Source organism: Manis javanica, chromosome 4, assembly GCF_040802235.1.
Source record: "Manis javanica isolate MJ-LG chromosome 4, MJ_LKY, whole genome shotgun sequence".
Classification (NCBI taxonomy): domain Eukaryota; kingdom Metazoa; phylum Chordata; class Mammalia; order Pholidota; family Manidae; genus Manis; species Manis javanica.
This window is the reverse complement of record NC_133159.1, coordinates 43,353,196-43,371,808: the sequence shown is the minus strand read 5'-3', so window position 1 is coordinate 43,371,808 and position 18,613 is coordinate 43,353,196. Positions and strand designations below refer to the sequence as shown.

Below are 18,613 nucleotides of genomic sequence, written 5' to 3'. Positions count from 1 at the left end.
ACCTATCCCCAATGTGATGGTGTTTGGAGGTGGGGTCTTTGTGAGGTGCTTAGGTAATTAGTGTGGAGTCCTAATGAATGAGATTAGTGCCCTTATAAGAGAGACCCCAGAGAGCTCTGTTGTCCCTTCTTTGTGTGAGGACCGCAAGATGGCTGGTCCCTCACTAGTCACCAGATCTGCTGGCACCTTTATTTTGGACTTCCCAGACTTCAAAACATGAGAAAAAAATTTCTGTTGTTTATAATCCATCAAGCCTATGGTACTCTGTTAGAGCAGCCCTTATGGACTAAGACAGACATCTGCCACAAACGTCTGTGTGCCGGTTTTTGTGTGAACAGAAGTTTTCAACACATTTGGGTAAATACCAAGGAGTGCAGTTGCAGGATCTTAGGGTAAGAAAATAGTTATTTTTGAGAAATTGCCAAACCGTCTTCTAAAGCAGATGCACCGTTTTGCATTTCCATCAGTGAGCGAGAGAGTTCCCATTGCTCCATATCCTCACCAGCATATGGTGTTGTCTGTGTTTTGCATATTGGCCATTCTAATAGGTGTGGTTTGGTATCTCATTGTCGTTTGAATTTATAATTCCCTAATGACATATGATACTGAACAACTTTTTATATACTTATTTGTCTCCATATATGTCTTTATATATATGAAGACACATACAGACACTCCATGTATGAAGTGTCTGTTCCAAAATTTTGCTCATTTTAAAATCAGATTGTTTGTTATTTTATTGAGTTTTAAGAGTTCTTTATTTTAGATAGCAGTCAGCTGTGTCTTTTGCAGATACTTTCTCCCAGTCTGTAGCTTGTTTCTCAGCCTCTTGACAGTGTCTTTTGCAGAGCAGTTTTTAATTTTAATGAAGTCCAACTTATTGATTCTTTTTTTCATGAATTGTGTCTTTGGTGTTGTATCTAAAAAGTCATCACCAAACTCAAGGTCATCTAGTTTTTCTCATACTTTTTCTGCAAGTTTTATAGGTTTGTGTTTTACATGTGGGTCTAAGATCCATTTTGAGTTAATTTTTTCTAAAGGTATAAGGTCTATGCCTGGGTTCATTTTTTTTGCATGCTATGTCGAGTTGTTCCAACACCGTTTATTGAAGAGACTGTCTTTTCTTCTTTGTACTGCTTTTATTCTTTTGTCAAAGATCAATTAACTTAGTGATTCTATAGTGTCTTACTACTCTGATGGACAGTGACTGTAATGGGGTATGTGGTGGGGGCTTGATAATGGGGGGAGTCTGGTAACCATAATGTTGCTCATGTAATTGTACATTAGTGATACCAAAATAAAAAAAATAAAAGATCAATTAACTATTTCTGGGCTCTCTCTTTTTTTCTATTGAGCTATTTTTCTATTCTTTTGCTGACATCATACTGTTTTTTAAAAATCATTTTTATTGAAATATAGTTTAGATTATACTATCTTACTTTATGTCTGTAACAAGTCTTGAAGTTGAATAGTCAGTCCTCCAACTTTGTCATTCTCCTTTAATATTGATGTAGCTATTCTGGGTCTTTTACCTTTCCATGCAAACTTTGAATCAGTTTGTCAATATCTACAAAATAACTTGCTTGGATGTAGATTGGGATTGTGTTGAATTTATAGATTGTGTTAGAAGAACTGACATCTTGGCAACATTGAGTCTTCCTATTCATGAACATGGAATATCTCTCCTTTTATTTAGTTCTTTGATTGCTTTCATCAGAGTTTTGTAGTTTTCCTTATATAAATCTTGTACATATTTGTTAGATTTTTACCTAAGTATTTCTTAGGTAAGTATTTTAGGCTGCTAATATAAATGGTCTTATGATTTTAATTTCAGATTCTAATTTTTCATTGTTGGTATATAGAAAAGGAATTGACTTTTGTGTATTAACCTTGTATCCTAGAACTTTGCTATAATCACTTATTGGTTCCAGGAGTTTTTTTTGGTTGTTTTATTCAGATTTTCTACATAAACAATCATGTAAGCTATGAACAGAGACAGTTTTATTTATTCCTTCCCAATCGGTGTACCTTTTCTTGTCTCATTGCATTAGCTAAGACTTCCAGTATGATGTTGAAAGAGTGGTGAGAGAACTTGGAGGAAATCACTGAGAAGATGTGACTGCTGGTTGACCCACAAGCTGTACCCAGGCAATCAGAGGCTCCTCACCCCTTCCCCTGTCCTTGGAATGTGTGTTCCACTTGTCTTCCCATTCTAGAAGCTGCCCAAGTATTTAGCCTTAAGATAGTAATGTGGTATTGAGACCATTTGAACAAGTATATGTGATTGAACCCAGTTAAGGACTCTATAAACTTTTAAGATTCTGGCAGATAGGTGGAGAGATTTACTTGCCTTAGGGCTACTCATAAATAAGTTTTCTTGCTTATTAAAACTGCCACCTTCTGATTTAGAGTGGCCTACCCCTTTCTTTGGTCTCTCCTTGCCTGCTGTGTAAGGGGACCAGTTTGTGAGCCAACAGGGGATATCCTTGCTTTGTTCTTGACTTAGCCCAAGAGCTTCTAGTTTCTCACCATTAAGTATGATGTTGTGGTTTTTTGTAGATATTCTTTATCAAGTTGAGGAAGTTCCCCCTCTCTTCCTAGTTTGCTAAGTATTTTTATCATCAATGAGTGTTAGATTTTGTCAAATGCTTTTTCTGCTTGTATTAATATGATCATGTGATTTTTCTTCTTTAGTTTGTAGATTAAATGGGTTACATTAATTGATTTTTGAATGTTGAACCAGCATTATACATCTGGAATAAATCCCACTTGGCCATGGTGTATGATTATTTTTTTTAGTTCTTTGGTAAAAAAATACCAGGACTTCACAGGTATTTTTCTGTTATTGATTTCTAGTTGATTCCATTGTGACCTGAGAGTATATATAGTATAATTTCTATTTTTGGATTTAATTTTCTATCTAGGGGTACATATATCTTTTTGAATTTTCAATTTGCTAATATTATGTTGAAGATTTTTACATCCATATTCATGAGAGATATTGGTCTGTAATTTTCTTGTAATGCCTTTGTCTCATTTGGTATTAGGGTAATGTTGGCTTTATAGAATGAATTAGAAAGTATTCCCTCAACTTCTAATTTCTGGGTGAGAATGTAGAGAATTGGTATAATTTCTTCCTTTAATATTTGGTAGAATTCACCAATGAACCCATCTAGGCCTTTTCTGTTTTGGAAGGTTATTAATTATTGATTCAATTTATTTAATAGATATAGGCCTATTCAGATTGTTTATTTCTTCTCCTGTGAGTTTTCACAGATTGTGTCTTTCAAAGAATTGATCCATTTCCTCTAGGTTATCACACTTGTGGGCATAGAGTTATTTATCGTATCCCATTATTATCCTCCTTTTAATAACCATGGCATCTGTAGTGATGTCCCTGCTTTCATTTCTGATACTAGAAATGTTGTCTTCTCTCTTTTTTTCTCAGGTAGACTAGAGGTTTATTTGTTTATTGGTTTTCTTGGTCTTCTCAAAGAATCAGCTTTTGGTTTCACTGATTTTTCTCTATTGATTTTCTGTTTTCAATTCCATTGATATCTGCTCTAATTTTTATTACTTATTTTTTTCTGCTTATTTTAGATTTAATCTTCTCTTCTCCTTCTAGTTCCCTAAGGTGGAAGCTTAAATTATTGATTTAGATATTTTTTTCTAATATATGCATTCAGTGCTATTAACTTCCCTGTCAGTTAACACGTCTGCTGCATCTCACAAATTGTGCTAAGTGGTATTTTCATTTAGTTCAAAAAACTTCTTGATTTCTCCTGGGATTCTTTATTTGGACCTGTGTTATTTAGAAGTGTTTGTTTAGTCTACAAGTATTTTGGGACTTTCCAGGTATTTTTCTGTTACAGATTTCTAGTTGATTCCATTGTAGCCTGAGAGTATACATAGTATAATTTCTATTTTTAAATTTGTTAGAGTATGTTTTATGGCCCAGAATGTGTTCTATCTTGGTGAATATTCTATAAGCTTAAGAAGAATGTGTATTCCGCTGCTGCTGGATGACCTTTAGATGTCATTTATATCCAGTTGACCAGTGGTGCCATTGAGTTCTAGTATGTCCTTATTGACTTTCTTCCTGCTAGATTTGTTCATTCCTGATACAGGGATGTTAAAGTCTCCAACTATACTAGTGGACTTATCTTTTTCTCCTTTCAGTTCTATCAGTTTTTGTCTCATGTATTTTGATGCCCTGTTGTTAGACACATACACATTAAAGATTATTATGTCTTCTTGGAGAATTGACCCCTTTATCATTATATAATGCCCTCTTTATCCCTGACAGTTTTCCTTGCTTTGAAGTTTTCTCTGTCTGAAATTAATATAGCCATCCCAGCTTTCTTTTAATTAGCATAGTGATCTTTCTCCATTCCTTTATTTTTTTTGAAATGGAATTGTTATTCAAATAGTTATTAGAACTGTATGATCCATATTTATAACCACTGCTACTATTACTTTGAAACTTTTTTTTATTGTAGTAAAATACATGCAACAAAATTTATCACTGTAGCCATTTACAAGTGTACAATTCAGTGGCATTAAGAATATTCACATTGTACAACCATCACAACTATCCATTCCTATAACTCTTTTCATCTTGTAAAACTGAAACTATACCTATTAAACAGTAAGTCCTGACTCCTGCCTCCCCCCAGCAACTGGCAACCACCATTTTCTTTATGATTTTTTCCTATATATCTTCTTTATGAGTTTGAGTACTCTCAGTACCTCATATAAGTGGAATCAAAGTATTTGATTTTTGTGACTGGCTTATTTCACTTAGCGTTATGTCCAGATTCATCCTATTGTAGCATATTGCAGAATTTCCTTCCTTCTTAAGGCTGAATTATACCCATGGCATGTGTATAACACATTTTGGATGCAACCAAGATACCAAGATATTCTTCAGTAGGTGAACAGATAAATTGTGGTACATCCAGACAATGGAATATGAGTGCTTAAAAGAAATGAACTATAAGCCACAGAGGAAACTTAAAGGCATATTACTAAGTGAAAGAAGCCAGTCTAAGAAGGCTACATATTGTATGATTCATATGACTTTCTGGAAAAAGCAACACTATGAAGACAGTGAAAATATCAGTGCTTGCCAGGGGATGGCAGGAAGCGATGAATAGGAGGAACACAGAAAAATTTGGAGGCATTGAAAATACTCTGTATAACACTATAATGCTTGATACGTGTCATTATATATTTGTCCAAACCCACAGAATATACATCATGAGAACACCTAATGTAAGCAAAGGCCTGCAGGTTTATCAGCTGTAACAAATGAAACATTCTGGTGGGGTATGTTGATAATGGGGAGGCTATGCATGTCTAAGGGCAGGGGTATATGGGAAATCTCTATACCTTTTCAGTTTTTCTGGGAACCTAAAACTTCTCTAAAAAAAAAGTCTTAAAAAATACAATGCCACTATTAGAATTAATAAAAGTAGTAGAATGTACTAATAACTACTGAATTTTACATCATCATTAAATTGGAACTGAGTAACAAAATGATAGCTTAGAAATCTCTATGCCTTGAAACTATAAAACATGCTATGAAATAAGCCTTGGATTGAAGAAGAAATCACATGGAAAATTACAAAATGTTTAGAATTGAGTAACAATGAAAGCACAATATGGGTCATAGCTAAAGCAATACTAAGAATAAAACATCTTTAAATACTTTTTTTTATAAAACAAGAAAGAACAAATAAATGAACTAAACATTCAAATGAGTAACTAGGAGGACAATAAAGGAATTAAATTCCCCTCTGTTCTCGCCACAAGAGGAAATAATGAAGATAAGGAAAGGAATGAATGAATGAGGGGTGGGGGTGGTGAATGGAGAGCAAGAAGGGAAAAAAAAGACCCAAAAACTTGTTCCTTGAAAAGATTAGTAAGATAGACAAAATTCTAACAGTATCTGATCCAGAAAAAAATCTCAAACACTAGTGAGAACAAACACAACAGATTTAAAAAATAAAATGACATTTGAGCGTGTCAGTAACTGAAAAATTTGATGACGTGATAAATTTCTGAAAAATATAAAAAACATTACTGCAATTGGTGTAAAAAGAAACAGAAATGTGAAAAGACCAATGCCCGTTTAAAAACTGAAACTCTTAATCAGACTTCTTCCCCACAAGAGTCCTAGCCTTACATGACTTTACTGAAGAGTTTAACCAATCTTTCAAGGGATTGGTAATACCTGCCTTGTACAAGATTCCAGAAAACAGAAAAAGAAGGAATGCCTTTTAGGAAGCTATATAATTTTTTTATCCTTTATGCTGTACTTTCATCCCTGTGACTAATTTATATTATACTTGAGATTTTGTGCCTGTTTATCTCCTTACTCTTAATTTGAAAGCTGTACAATTAAAGCATAGGTCCATTTCACTTACAAAACATAAATTCAAAATTTCCCAGAATTCTCAACAAAATAATACCAAATGAAAACCACAGTATTCAAGGGTGATTTAACAACAATCTATCAAAAATTATTATTAGTAGTAGATATGAAGTCTTTCCAATTGACCACAAGGGCCCAGTGTGGAGAGGCCAGCGTCGCATATTCCAGCTCGTGTGAGCCCAGAATTTGCCTTTAGGTGCTCAGCCAGCCAGAACTTGTTCACTACTGTAAACCTTCAGTGAGCAACTATTGTGTGCCTCACCCTGGGCTGGACACTGGGACCCACAGACCAGAATCATTTCGATCTTGTCCTCGAGGCATTCACAGGTTGGCAAAGAAGCGCAAACGATGAGAGTTACTGCGCTAAAGGCAAACCTAGTGAAGGAACAAATTATCACTTACTCGGGTGTCCCGGACAGGCGTCATCCTGCCCTCAGTCAATCACAAACTCAGAACTAACACTTGACTCCTTCCCTCCCTCTCTGGCTAATTAAATCTTTACGGCCAAAAAAGACTTGCGAGGGATTCATGGCATTTTTGTTTTGACAATCGTCCTTCGTTACTGTTCCATATCTCAATAGGAAAAGAGGTATAAACCAACAGAAGGAAAACCTCACGCTCGAGAGTTCTCCGACCCTGCGGAGACAGGCGAGCAGAGCACCCCTCCTCCGCGGAGCTGTGTCGGTCTCTTTAAGAAGCCAAGCCTCCCGCTCCGCAGGGGCGGCGGCCTGCTGAGGTCTCCTGAGCTTCGCCCCCCAACCCCCGCCCCAAGTGCTGCTGTCTCTTTAAGGAGGCGGGGACCTGCTCAGAGGAGGTGGAGAGGTTCCGCCTCCCGGATCTCCAGCTTCCGGCTGCTAGGCGGGACCGGAACCTGCGCGTAGTATCAGGAGCTCGAGCCTTACCGGGACTGGCTGGAGGCCTGTTACCCAGAGGTGAGGTGGCTGGGTCTGTGGGTCCGACCCCGGGCAGAGGGGCCTGCAATTTCCTGCCCGCCCGGGCTACTGCGGCCCAGCTCCTGCCCCTAAAGCGCTGCCTCTGTACCTTGGGCAGCTCTTTCCCCAGACTAGCCCGGGCTCGTGGTGCGCCAGTGCAGGGTCGCCGCCACTCCTCCGCCTACTAACTGCTTGGCTGTGCACTGACCACCTTCCACGCACTGTCTCATTGAACGGCCTCTGACACCGTGTGAGTAGGTACAATTGTGAACCCATTCTACAGATGAGGAAGCTGAGGCCCCGAGGAAGCCTACAGTCCACACAGCCTACAGAGAAGCAGCAGAATCAGGAATCATACCCAGGTCTGTCTGACGCCAGAGCCTGTATGCCCTTAACCACGCGGGCTAGGCTGAACTGCCCATGCCCTTCACTGGCTTCATAGCCACCTCTCTCAAACCCCAGCCTCCTCTTTCTCACCCTTCCATCTCCAGGCTGCACCTGGTCTGTGAGTGCAAGTGGATGGAACCTTTGGACACCTTCCCCCAACCTCCTTCACTCCCCCAACCTTAAGTCTCTTTACAACTGATTTAATATCTGATACTAAAGGGTTATTTTTATATAAACTTGCCAACTCCAATAAAAAAGGAGGCGAGGGAAATCAATACCATTTGTAACACTGCAGTAAGACCTGTTTGCAGATATTTGGGGATCCTATGAAGTTTGTTTGTTTTTCCTTTTTAGACCTCTGCAAAGTTTCTCACTTAGAATTGGGAGAAGACCCTCTGGCTGAATGGCAACTGTAGATGACTTGCAGTTTGAAGGTATATATCAGTTGGGTGCTCACCTTTTATGATCAGTATTTCCACAGTCACAACTAGAGTTTCATAGCTATTGTTGTACATATATTAAATAAGTTTATTTCAAACATTTTGGGAGAAGAATCTTGGACACACCCAGGTTTTTTCTGTTTGTCTGCACCAGCTGTCCTTTTTTGCCAAACAGCCCTTCAGATTGGTAGCATCATAAACTTAGTACAATGATTACAGAAAATGTTTTATAGAGTTCCTGCTTTGGTTCAACAAACATTTATTGAGCACTACTTTGTGTTTAAAACTGTGCTAGATACAGGAAATAAGATAAAGGAAAAGTTTTTACACTGCTGGAGTAGTGAAAAAAAAAGTGTAAAAAGATAATTATGATGAAATGTGATCAGGTCATCCTTCATTGAATCAGTAAGTACTTCATGAGTGTGACCATGAACCAGGCAATTATTGTTGTTACCAGGGATAGAAGAGTGAACAAACCGTCAGTTTCTTCCCTTAAGACGCTCTCAATCTAGTGAGGGAGACGTTCATTTGTTAAATGAAACATGTAAATATGTATCTACAAGCTATGAAAGTGCTGAAGGAAAAGTTCATAGCTCATAATCTAGATGCGCATAGGGGTGCATGTATCTTTTTGAATGAGGATTTTGTTTTCTTTGGGTAAATTCCTAGAAGTGGAATTACTGGGTCATATGATATTTCTGTTTTTAGTTTTTTCATAATCTAGAGTCTGACCTCAACTAGGGATTGACACATGCTTATTTGTCTTATAAACACTTGTGCTGCCCTTACTATATATCAGGCACTATTCTAAGTGCTTTCTATTTTTTTTTTAATTGAACTGTAGTCGATATACAATCTTATATTGGTTTCAAGTATACCCATAGTGGTTCAACAGTTAGCCACATTATTAAATCCTCACCCCAATTAGTGTGGTTACCGTTAATATAAGAAGATGTTACAGAACCATTGGCTGTATTGTCCATGCTGTACTCCCATCCCTGTGGCCAGCTTATATGATGATTGAGAGTTTTTGTGCCCCTTTATACCCGTCTCCCTCCCCGCCTCACCTCAACCCCTCCCCCATGGTAACCACCATTCCCTTCTCAGTGTCTATGAGTCTACTGCTATTTTGTTCATTTTGTTTTGTTTTGTTTTTAGATTCCACAAATAAGTGAAATCATATGGTATTTGTCATTTTCTGCCTGGCTTCTTTCATTTAGCATAATGCTGTCTGGACCCATCCATGTTGTTGCAAATGGCAGGATTTCTTTCTTTTTTATAGCTGAATAATATTCCATTGTGTATATGTACCACCTCTTCTTTGTCCATTCATCCATCTATTGATAGACATTTTGGTTGCTCCCATATTTTGGATAAATAAGGTGGCAGTAAACATAGGGGTGCATATATCTTTTTGAATGAGGATTTTGTTTTCTTTGGATAAATTCCTAGAAGTGGAATTACTGGGTCATATGATATTTCTATTTTTAGTTTTCTGAGAAAACTCCATACTGCTTTCCACAGTGGCTGCACCAATTTACATTCCCACCTACAGTGTAGGAAGGTTCCCTTTTCTCTACGTCCTCATCAACACTTGTTATTTTTTGTCTCTTGGATAGTGGCAATACTAACTGGTGTAGTTTTGATTTACATTTCCCTGATTAGTGATGTGGAGCATCTTTTCATGTGCCTGTTGGCCGTCTGTATTTGTTCTTTGGAAAAAAGTCTGTTCAGTTCCTCTGCCCATTTTTTTAATTGGGTTATTTATTCTTTTGGTATTGAGTTGAATGACTTCTTTATATATTTTGGATGTTAACATGTATTGGAGAAATTGTTTACAAATATATTCTCCCATACTGTAGGTTGCCTTTTTGTTCTGCTGATGGTGTCCTTGGCTGTACAGAAGCTTTTTAGTTTGATGTAGTCCCACTTGTTCACTTTTTGTTTCCCTTGCCCAGGGAGCTGTGTCCAGAAAAAAATTGCTCATTCTTATGTTCAAGAGATTTTTGCCTATGTTTTCTTCCAAGAGTTTTATGGTTTCATGTCTTACATTTAGATTTTTGATCCATTTCAAATATACTTTTTATATGGAGATAGATAGTATTCAGTTTCATTCTCTTACATGTAGCTGTCCAGTTTTCCCAACACTAGTTATTGAAGGGACTGTCTTTTCCTTATTGCATATTCATGGCTCCTTTATCATATATTAATTGACCATATATGCATGGATTTATATCTGGGCTCCCTGTTCTGTTCCATTGATACATTGGTACCATACTGTTTTAATTACTGTTGTTTTGTGGTATAGCTTGAAGTCTTCTTTTTCTTCTTTCTCAGGATGGCTTTGGCTACTTGGGGTCTTTTGTGGTTCCATATTAATTTTATACTATTTGTTCTAGTTCATTGAAAAATGATGTTGATATTTTGATAGGGATTTCATTGAATCTGTAAATTGCTTTCAGCAGGAAACAATATTCTTTTCCAAGAGTATGGGATAGATTTCCATTCATTTGTGTCTATAATTTCTCTCTTAAGTATCTTACAGTTTTCAGAGTATAGATCTTTCCCCTCCTTGGTTAGGTTTATTCCTAGGGATTTTATTATTTTTGATGGAGTTGTAAATGAAATTGTTTTCCTGATTTCTCTTTCTGCTAGGTCATTGTTAGTATACAGGAGTGCAACAGATTTCTGTGTATTGATTTTATATCCTGAAACTTTGCTGAATGCAGCTATTTCTAACAGTTTTTTGGTGGAGTCTTTAGGATTTTCTATATATTGGTACCAGGGATATTGGTATCATGTCATCTATAAACAGTGACAGTTTTACTTCTTCCTTACCAAGTTGGATGCCTTTTATCTCTTTTTCTTGCCTGATTGCTGTGGCTAGGACCTCCAGTACTGTGCTGAATAAAAGTGGTGAGAGTGGACATGCTTGCTTTGTTCATGATCTTAGAGGAAAAGCTATCAGATTTTCACCATTGAGTATAATGTTAGCTGTGGGTTTGCTGTATATGGCCTTTATCATGTTGAGGTACACTCTATCTGTACCCATTTTATGGACGTTGAATTTTGTCACATGCTGTTTCAGCATTTATTAAAATGATCATGTGGGTTTTTTAAATTAATTATTTTATTACAGTATCATTGATATACAATTTTATGAAGGTTTCACACTAACAACATTGTGCTTTCAACATTCATTCATATTATCAAGTCCTCACTGCCCCATTGCAGTTATTGTGTATCAGCGTAGTAAGATGCTACAGAGTCATTACTTGTCTTCTGCTCTACTACCTTCCGTGTGACCTACTGTATTGTGATTGTGAACTGTGGTGCCCCTTAATCCCTTTCTTCCTCCCTGCCTACCCTCCCCTTTGGTAACCCTTTCCCGTTGGTAACCATTAGTCCCCTCTCAGTGTCTGTGAGTCTGCTGCTGTTTTGTTCCTTCTCTTTTGCTTTGTTGTTATACTCCACAAATGAGTGAAGTCGTTTGGTACTTGTCTTTCTCCGCCTGGCTTATTTCACTGAGCGTAATACCCTCTAGCTCCATCCATGTTGTTGCTAATGGTAGGATTTCTTTTCTTTTTATGGCTGAATAATATTCCATTGTGTATATGTACCACATCTGTATCCATTCATCTATTGATGGACACTTAGGTTGCTTCCATATCTTGGCTATTGTAAATAGTGCAGTGATAAACATAGGGGCACATATGTTTTTTTGAATAAGGGATCTTGTTTTCTTTGGGTAAATTCATAGGAGTGGAATTCATGGGTCAAATGGTATTGCTATTTTTAGTTTTTTGATGAAGCTCCATATTGCTTTCCACAATGGCTGAACCATTTTTTGTTCTCATCAACAATGTAGGAGGGTTCCTCTTTCTCTGCATCCTCGCCAATATTTGTTTCTTGTTTGTTGGATGTTGGCCATCCTAACTGGTGTGAGTGATATCTCATTGTGGTTTTAATTTGCATTTCCCTGATGATGATATGTGGTTTTTAACCTTCCTTTTGTTAATATAGTGTATCACATTGATTTGATTTATGAATAGTGTACCATCCTTGCATCCCTGGAATAAATTCCTCTTGGTCATGAGTGATCCTTTGATGCATTTTTTAATTTGGTTTGCTAATATTTTGTTGAGTATTTCCGCATCTGTGTTCATCAGGGATATTGGTATGTAATTTTCTTTTTTTGTAGTGTCTTTCTCTGGTTTTGGTATTAGAGTGATGCTGGCCTCATATAATGAGTTTGGAAGTACTCCCTCCTTTTCTCTTTTTTGGAATAATTTTAAGAAGGATGGGTATTAGCTTTTCTTTAAATGTTTGGTAGAATTCAGCTGTAAAGCCATAAGTCCTGGACGTTTGTTTGTTGGAAGTTTTTTGATTACCAGTTTGATGTCATTGCTGATAATTAGTCTGTTCAGATTTTCTGCTTCTTCCTGGGTCAGTCTTGGAAGGTTGTACTTTTCTAGGAATTTGTCCTTTTCTTCTAGATTGTCCAATTTACTGGCATATAATTTTTCATAGAATTCTCTAATAACTTTGTATTTCTGTGGTGTCAGTTGTGACTGTTTCTTTTTCATTTCTGATTTTGTTTGTGTCCTCTGTCTTTTCTTGGTAGGTCCAACTAGGGGTTTGTCTATTTTGCTTATCTTCTCACAGAACCAGCTCTTGGTTTCATTGAGTTTTTTTGCTATTACAAATATTAACTCATTTAATCCTTATGTGAACTTCATGAAATTGTTATTTTATTCTCCCTGTTTTATCAGTGAAGAAACAGACACAGAAAAAATTAAGTAATATGCCTAACGGTCACATGGTTAGTAGGTGGTAAAGCAGCATTTGAATCCACACAGCCTGGCTTCACAGCCTATACTATCTCACTACTATCTGAGGAAGAGATATGTTTAAAAAGAAATCCACTTCATTAGCAAATACTGTCAGCTCCATCTTCAAAATACATCCAGCATCTGGCCACTTCTCATCACCTCTCCCACTCTCCCACCATGCTCAAGGTCACCATCACCTCTTGTCTGCATTATAGCCTTTGTCTTCCTTCTGGTCTAGCTTCCTCCTTGTCCCCTTACAGTGTATACTTTGCAGCCAGAGTACTGCTTTAAAACCAAGTCACATCATGACTTCCTTCAAAACCTTCCAGTGGCTTCCACCACTAGGATAAAAGCCAGAGCCCTTCCTATGCTAGGAGGCCCTACATGGTCCAGCCCTCCACTGCCTCTGATTTCATCTCCTGCTACTCTTGCCCTTTCTCTCTCTCTGCCCTACCTGCATGGACCTTGTCAGTGTCCCTCTGAGACACCAAGAACACTCACAACATAGGGCTTTGTACTGTTTTTCTGTTTGGGAATTCTTACTCCAGATAGCCACATAGTTTGCTTCTCACTCTTCACATCTCATTTTATTAAAGACGCTTTCCTTGGCCATCGTATCTGAGTATAGCATGGGAAAGTTCAGGTGTAGAGAACAGCAGATGCAAAGTAACTGGAGGAAGAAAGCTTGTTTCATTTTTTTTCCCCAAGTAATTGAAAGAAGGTCAAGGTATCAGGGCACTGATGGTGGGGAGACTAGCAGGGGGTAAGGTTTGAGAGGAAGCAGGAGCCAAATCATGAAGGACTTATAAATTGTGTTAAGGACTTTGCTCTTCAGAAAAATAACACAGGATGCTGTGGGATCATGGAAATGTTCCCCAAGGAGGAATGACTGTTAGATGTATATGTGGCGATCAGGACCCTTTGGGTGGAAGACATTGTGTCAGGAATGGAACAGAGGCAAACATAGCATGGGATATGCCAGGATGTAGAAGCAAAGAATGTTGATGGTGGAAATGAACATTCCACTCGTGCCCTCAAAGAGGTGAAATGGACAAGAATAGCTAACATAGAGCAGAATGTGTGAATTGTCGTCATGTGAGCGGCACACATGTCATACATTCCAATCAGATTGTGCCATCTGCTGTTCCTCAAAAACAGGACACATTTTGCATCCTCTGGGTCTTGCTTACCACTTTCCCTTTGCATGAGGTATGTTCCCACTGCCTCTGGCCATTCTTTTCATGTATCATCTTCTCTAGGAAGCCTTTCTTAATCCCATCAACTAAGTGAGTTTTCACCCTCCTTTGAACCCCTTTGACCTGTGTCAAACAGGAATGGAACAGAGGCAAACACTTTGTCTCTCTAAAGTGAGACTCTCTGTTCCTCCTTCTGGCATTGCCCTCCCCACTGTGGCACTACTGCTTTTTAAGTATGAGAAGTAAGTGTGTCTTCCTCCATCTTATTTCCTCAAGCAAAGTTGTGACCACCCTTCTAGATGTCAGTGCCCTGCCCAGTCAGTGATAGCTATAACAATATTTATTATTATCTCATTTCACCCTCAGAATCTCTCTGTAAGATAGGTATTATCTATATTTTTAGTTGAAGAAACAGACTCAGAGCTATAGAGTAATTTTTCCAAGGTCATGGAGTGTTGGTCTAAAAAATAAGACCATCTCATTCCAGAGCTTCATGCTGCTTTAACAGCCGAAACATTGGAGACTGAGCCTTGAGTGACTGTTACAGATCAGCCACCTAATTAATTTCAGTCACTTTAATTCTCTCCACAAAACTAACGTAGCTGAAAAGCAACAAGAAAAGTGGGCTTATTTATCCCACAGGATTCATGCCATGCTTGTAGTGCTATAATGGTGCTCCGCTGGTGTCCTTATGTAGTCCTTCCAAGGTTCAGAGCTGCCCTGAATGTTATGGAAGAGCAGCTATAAAAGACCAGAGACAGGAAGTCTCAATCATTGCTGGTGGACATGAATAGGGGAAGTATTTTTGGAAAGCAGTTTAGTAGTATGGCTTAAGAGCCCTAAAGATGGTTTGCACCCATTGAGCTAATGATCCCACTACAGGTGTCTATCCAAAGACAACTCAAAGACTTTCTATGCAGACATTCCTTACAGTATTATTTGTAATAATGAAAAGCTGGAAATACCCCAAACATCCACTAACAGTGGAATAGTTTTGTTATTTATGGTATCTCTCTTCTCCCCACACCTCCCAGCTGGTGGAATGTTATGAAGCCACATAAATGTTCATTGTTAGGACTGATCTAATATGAAAAAATCACTTTTATATAATCCCCAGTAGACAGAGCAGGATGCAAAACTGTTTTTATATTATCATCACATCTTAAACTAGTACTTGGCACCTTGTGGACATGCAGTAAATATTTGTTGAATGAACAAATGGTCCTCACTGCCATGAATCTTACAGATTCACTATACAGAGAAAAGGAAATATCCAAAAATTAATAGCATTTTCCTTTATGTGGTGGGACTAAGGGTTTTTTTTTTGTAGATAATTATTTTTTATTAAAGGGTAGTTGACATACAGTATTACATTAGTTTCAGGTGTACAACACAATGACTCAACATTTATATACATGATAATTCTAGCTACCAGCTATCACCATACAAAGTTGTTTCAATATTTTGACTATATTCCTAATGCTATACATTACATCCTGGTTACTTAAATTTTATTTTACAATTGGAAGTCTGTACTTTTTTTTTGAGAGGTCATCTCTCATATTTATTGACCAAATGGTTGTTAACAACAATAAAATTCTGTATAGGGGAGTCAGTGCTCAATGAATAATCATTAATCCACCCCAAGCCTAATTTTCGTCAGTCTCCAATCTTCTGAAGCATAACGAACAAGTTCTTACATGGAGAACAAATTCTTACATAGTGAATAAGTTACGTGGTGAACAGTACAAGGGCAGTCATCACAGAAACTTTCGGTTTTGATCACGCATTATGAACTATAAACAATCAGTTCAAATATGAATATTCGTTTGATTTTTATACTTGATTTATATGTGGATACCACATTTCTCTCTTTATTATTATTATTTTTAATGAAATGCTGAAGTGGTAGGTAGATGCAAGATAAAGGTAGAAAGCATAGTTTAGTGCTGTAAGAGAACAAATGTAGATGATCAGGCGTGTGCCTGTAGACTATGTGTTAATCCAAGCTAGACAAGGGCAATAAAACATCCACGGATGCAGAAGATTTCTCTCAGAACAGGGGGGGTGAGGTTCTAAGCTTCACCTCTGTTGATCCCCAATTTCTCACCTGATGGCCCCCCTGTGACTGTAACTGTCTTAGGTTGTTCCTCCCTTGAGGAATCTTACCCGTCTCTGGCTAACCAGTCATCTTCCGGGGCCATACAGGGAAATGTAAAATTGGTAAGTGAGAGAGAAGCCATATTGTTTGAAAAGGTTAGTGAAATCATTTGGTATTTCTCTTTCTCCGCTTGGCTTATTTCACTGAGCATAATACCCTCCAGCTCCATCCATGTTGCTGCAAATGATAGGATTTGCCCTCTTCTTATGGATGAGTAGTATTCCATTGTGTATACATACCACATCTTCTTTATCCATTCATCTATCGATGGACATTTAGGTTGCTTCCAATTCTTGGCTATTGTAACTAGTGCTGCGATAAACATAGGGGTGCATCTGTCTTTCTCAAACTTGATTGCTGCGTTCTTAGGGTAAATTCCTAGGAGTGGAATTCCTGGGTCAAATGGTAAGTCTGTTTTGAGCATTTTGATGTACCTCCATACTGCTTTCCACAATGGTTGAACTAATTTACATTCCCACCAGCAGTGTAGGAGGGTTCCCCTTTCTCCACATCCTCGCCAACATTTGTTGTTGTTTGTCTTTTGGATGGCAGCCATCCTTACTGGTGTGAGGTGATATCTCATTGTAGTTTTAATTTGCATTTCTCTGATAATTAGCGATGTGGAGCATCTTTTCATGTGTCTGCTGGCCATCTGTATTTCTTTTTTAGAGAACTGTCTGTTCAGTTCCTCTGCCCATTTTTTAATTGGGTTATTTGTTGTTTGTTTGTTGAGGCATGTGAGCTCTTTATATATTCTGGACGTCAAGCCTTTATCGGATCTGTCATTTTCAAATATATTCTCCCATACTGTAGGGTTCCTTTTTGTTCTAGTGATGGTGTCTTTTGCTATACAGAAGCTTTTCAGCTTAATATAGTCCCACTTGTTCATTTTTGCTGTTCTTTTCCTTGCCCGGGGAGATATGTTCAAGAAGAGGTCACTCATGTTTATGTCTAAGAGGTTTTTGCCTATGTTTTTTTCCAAGAGTTTAATGGTTTCATGACTTACATTCAGGTCTTTGATCCATTTTGAGTTTACCTTTGTATATGGGGTTACGCAATGCTCCAGTTTCATTCTCCTACATGTAGCTGTCCAGTTTTGCCAGCACCATCTGTTGAAGAGACTGTCATTTCACCATCGTATGTCCATGGCTCCTTTATCAAATAGTAATTGACCATATATGTCTGGGTTAATGTCTGGATTCTCTAGTCTGTTCCATTGGTCTGTGGCTCTGTTCTTGTGCCTGTACCAAATTGTCTTGATTACTATGGCTTTATAGTAGAGCTTGAAGTTGGAGAGTGAGATCCCCCCTACTTTCTTCTTCTTTCTCAGGATTGCTTTGGCTATTCGGGGTCTTTGGTGTTTCCATATGAATTTTTGAATTATTTGTTCCAGTTCATTGAAGAATGTTGCTGGTTGTTTCATAGGGATTGCACCAAATCTGTATATTGCTTTGGGGAGGATGGCCATTTTGACGATATTAATTCTTCCTAGCCACGAGCATGGGATGAGTTTCCATCTGTTAGTGTCCCCTTTAATTTCTCTTAAGAGTGACTTGTAGTTTTCAGAGTATAAGTCTTTCACTTCTTTGGTTAGGTTTATTCCTAGGCATTTTATTTTTTTTGATGCAATTGTGAATGGAGTTGTTTTCCTGATTTCTCTTTCTGTTGGTTCATTGTTAGTGTATAGGAAAGCCACAGATTTCTGTGTGTTAATTTTGTATCCTGCAACTTTGCTGTATTCCGATATCAGTTCTAGTAATTTTGAGGTGGAGTCTTTAGGGTTTTTTATGTACAGTATCATGTCATCTGCAAATAGTGACACTTTAACTTCTTCTTCACCAATCTGGATTCCTTGTATTTCTTTGTTTTGCCTGATTGCCGTGGCTAAGTCCTCCAGTACTATGTTAAATAACAGTGGGGAGAGTGGGCATCCCTGTCTTGTTCCCGATCTCAGAGAAAAGCTTTCAGCTTCTCGCTATTCAATATAATGTTGGCTGTGGGTTTATCATAAATGGCCTTTATTATGTTGAGGTACTTGCTCTCTATTCCCATTTTGCTGAGAGTTTTTATCATGAATGGATGTTGAATTTTGTCAAATGCTTTTTCAGCATCTATGGAGATGATCATGTGGTTTTTGTCTTTCTTTTTGTTTATGTGCTCGATGATGTTGATGGACTTTTGAATGTTGTACCATCCTTGCATCCCTGGGATGAATCCCACTTGGTCATG

The 18,613-nt window shown here is 37.9% G+C and overlaps 2 protein-coding genes across 5 annotated transcripts in view; both read left to right on the top strand.

Moving 5' to 3' along the window:
* The window catches only part of IFT25 (intraflagellar transport 25), a 79,760-nt gene extending 72,443 nt beyond the window's left edge, over nt 1-7,317 (top strand). The window contains exon 6 of one of the 2 annotated variants that reach the window (XM_037021864.2): nt 7,018-7,317. In XM_037021864.2, the coding sequence (XP_036877759.2) occupies nt 7,018-7,317 (300 nt within the window). The other variant, XM_037021881.2, reaches the window with a different exon arrangement.
* Nucleotides 7,318-7,668: 351 nt separating this feature from the next.
* Nucleotides 7,669-18,613, top strand: part of YIPF1 (Yip1 domain family member 1) — a 48,231-nt gene continuing 37,286 nt past the window's right edge. For all 3 annotated transcript variants that reach the window (XM_037021859.2, XM_017658484.3, XM_037021861.2), the window contains exons 1-2: nt 7,669-7,730; nt 8,110-8,189. In XM_037021859.2, the coding sequence (XP_036877754.1) occupies nt 8,159-8,189 (31 nt within the window). In that variant the 5' untranslated portion in view covers nt 7,669-7,730; nt 8,110-8,158. The remainder of the gene's footprint in view (nt 7,731-8,109; nt 8,190-18,613) is intronic.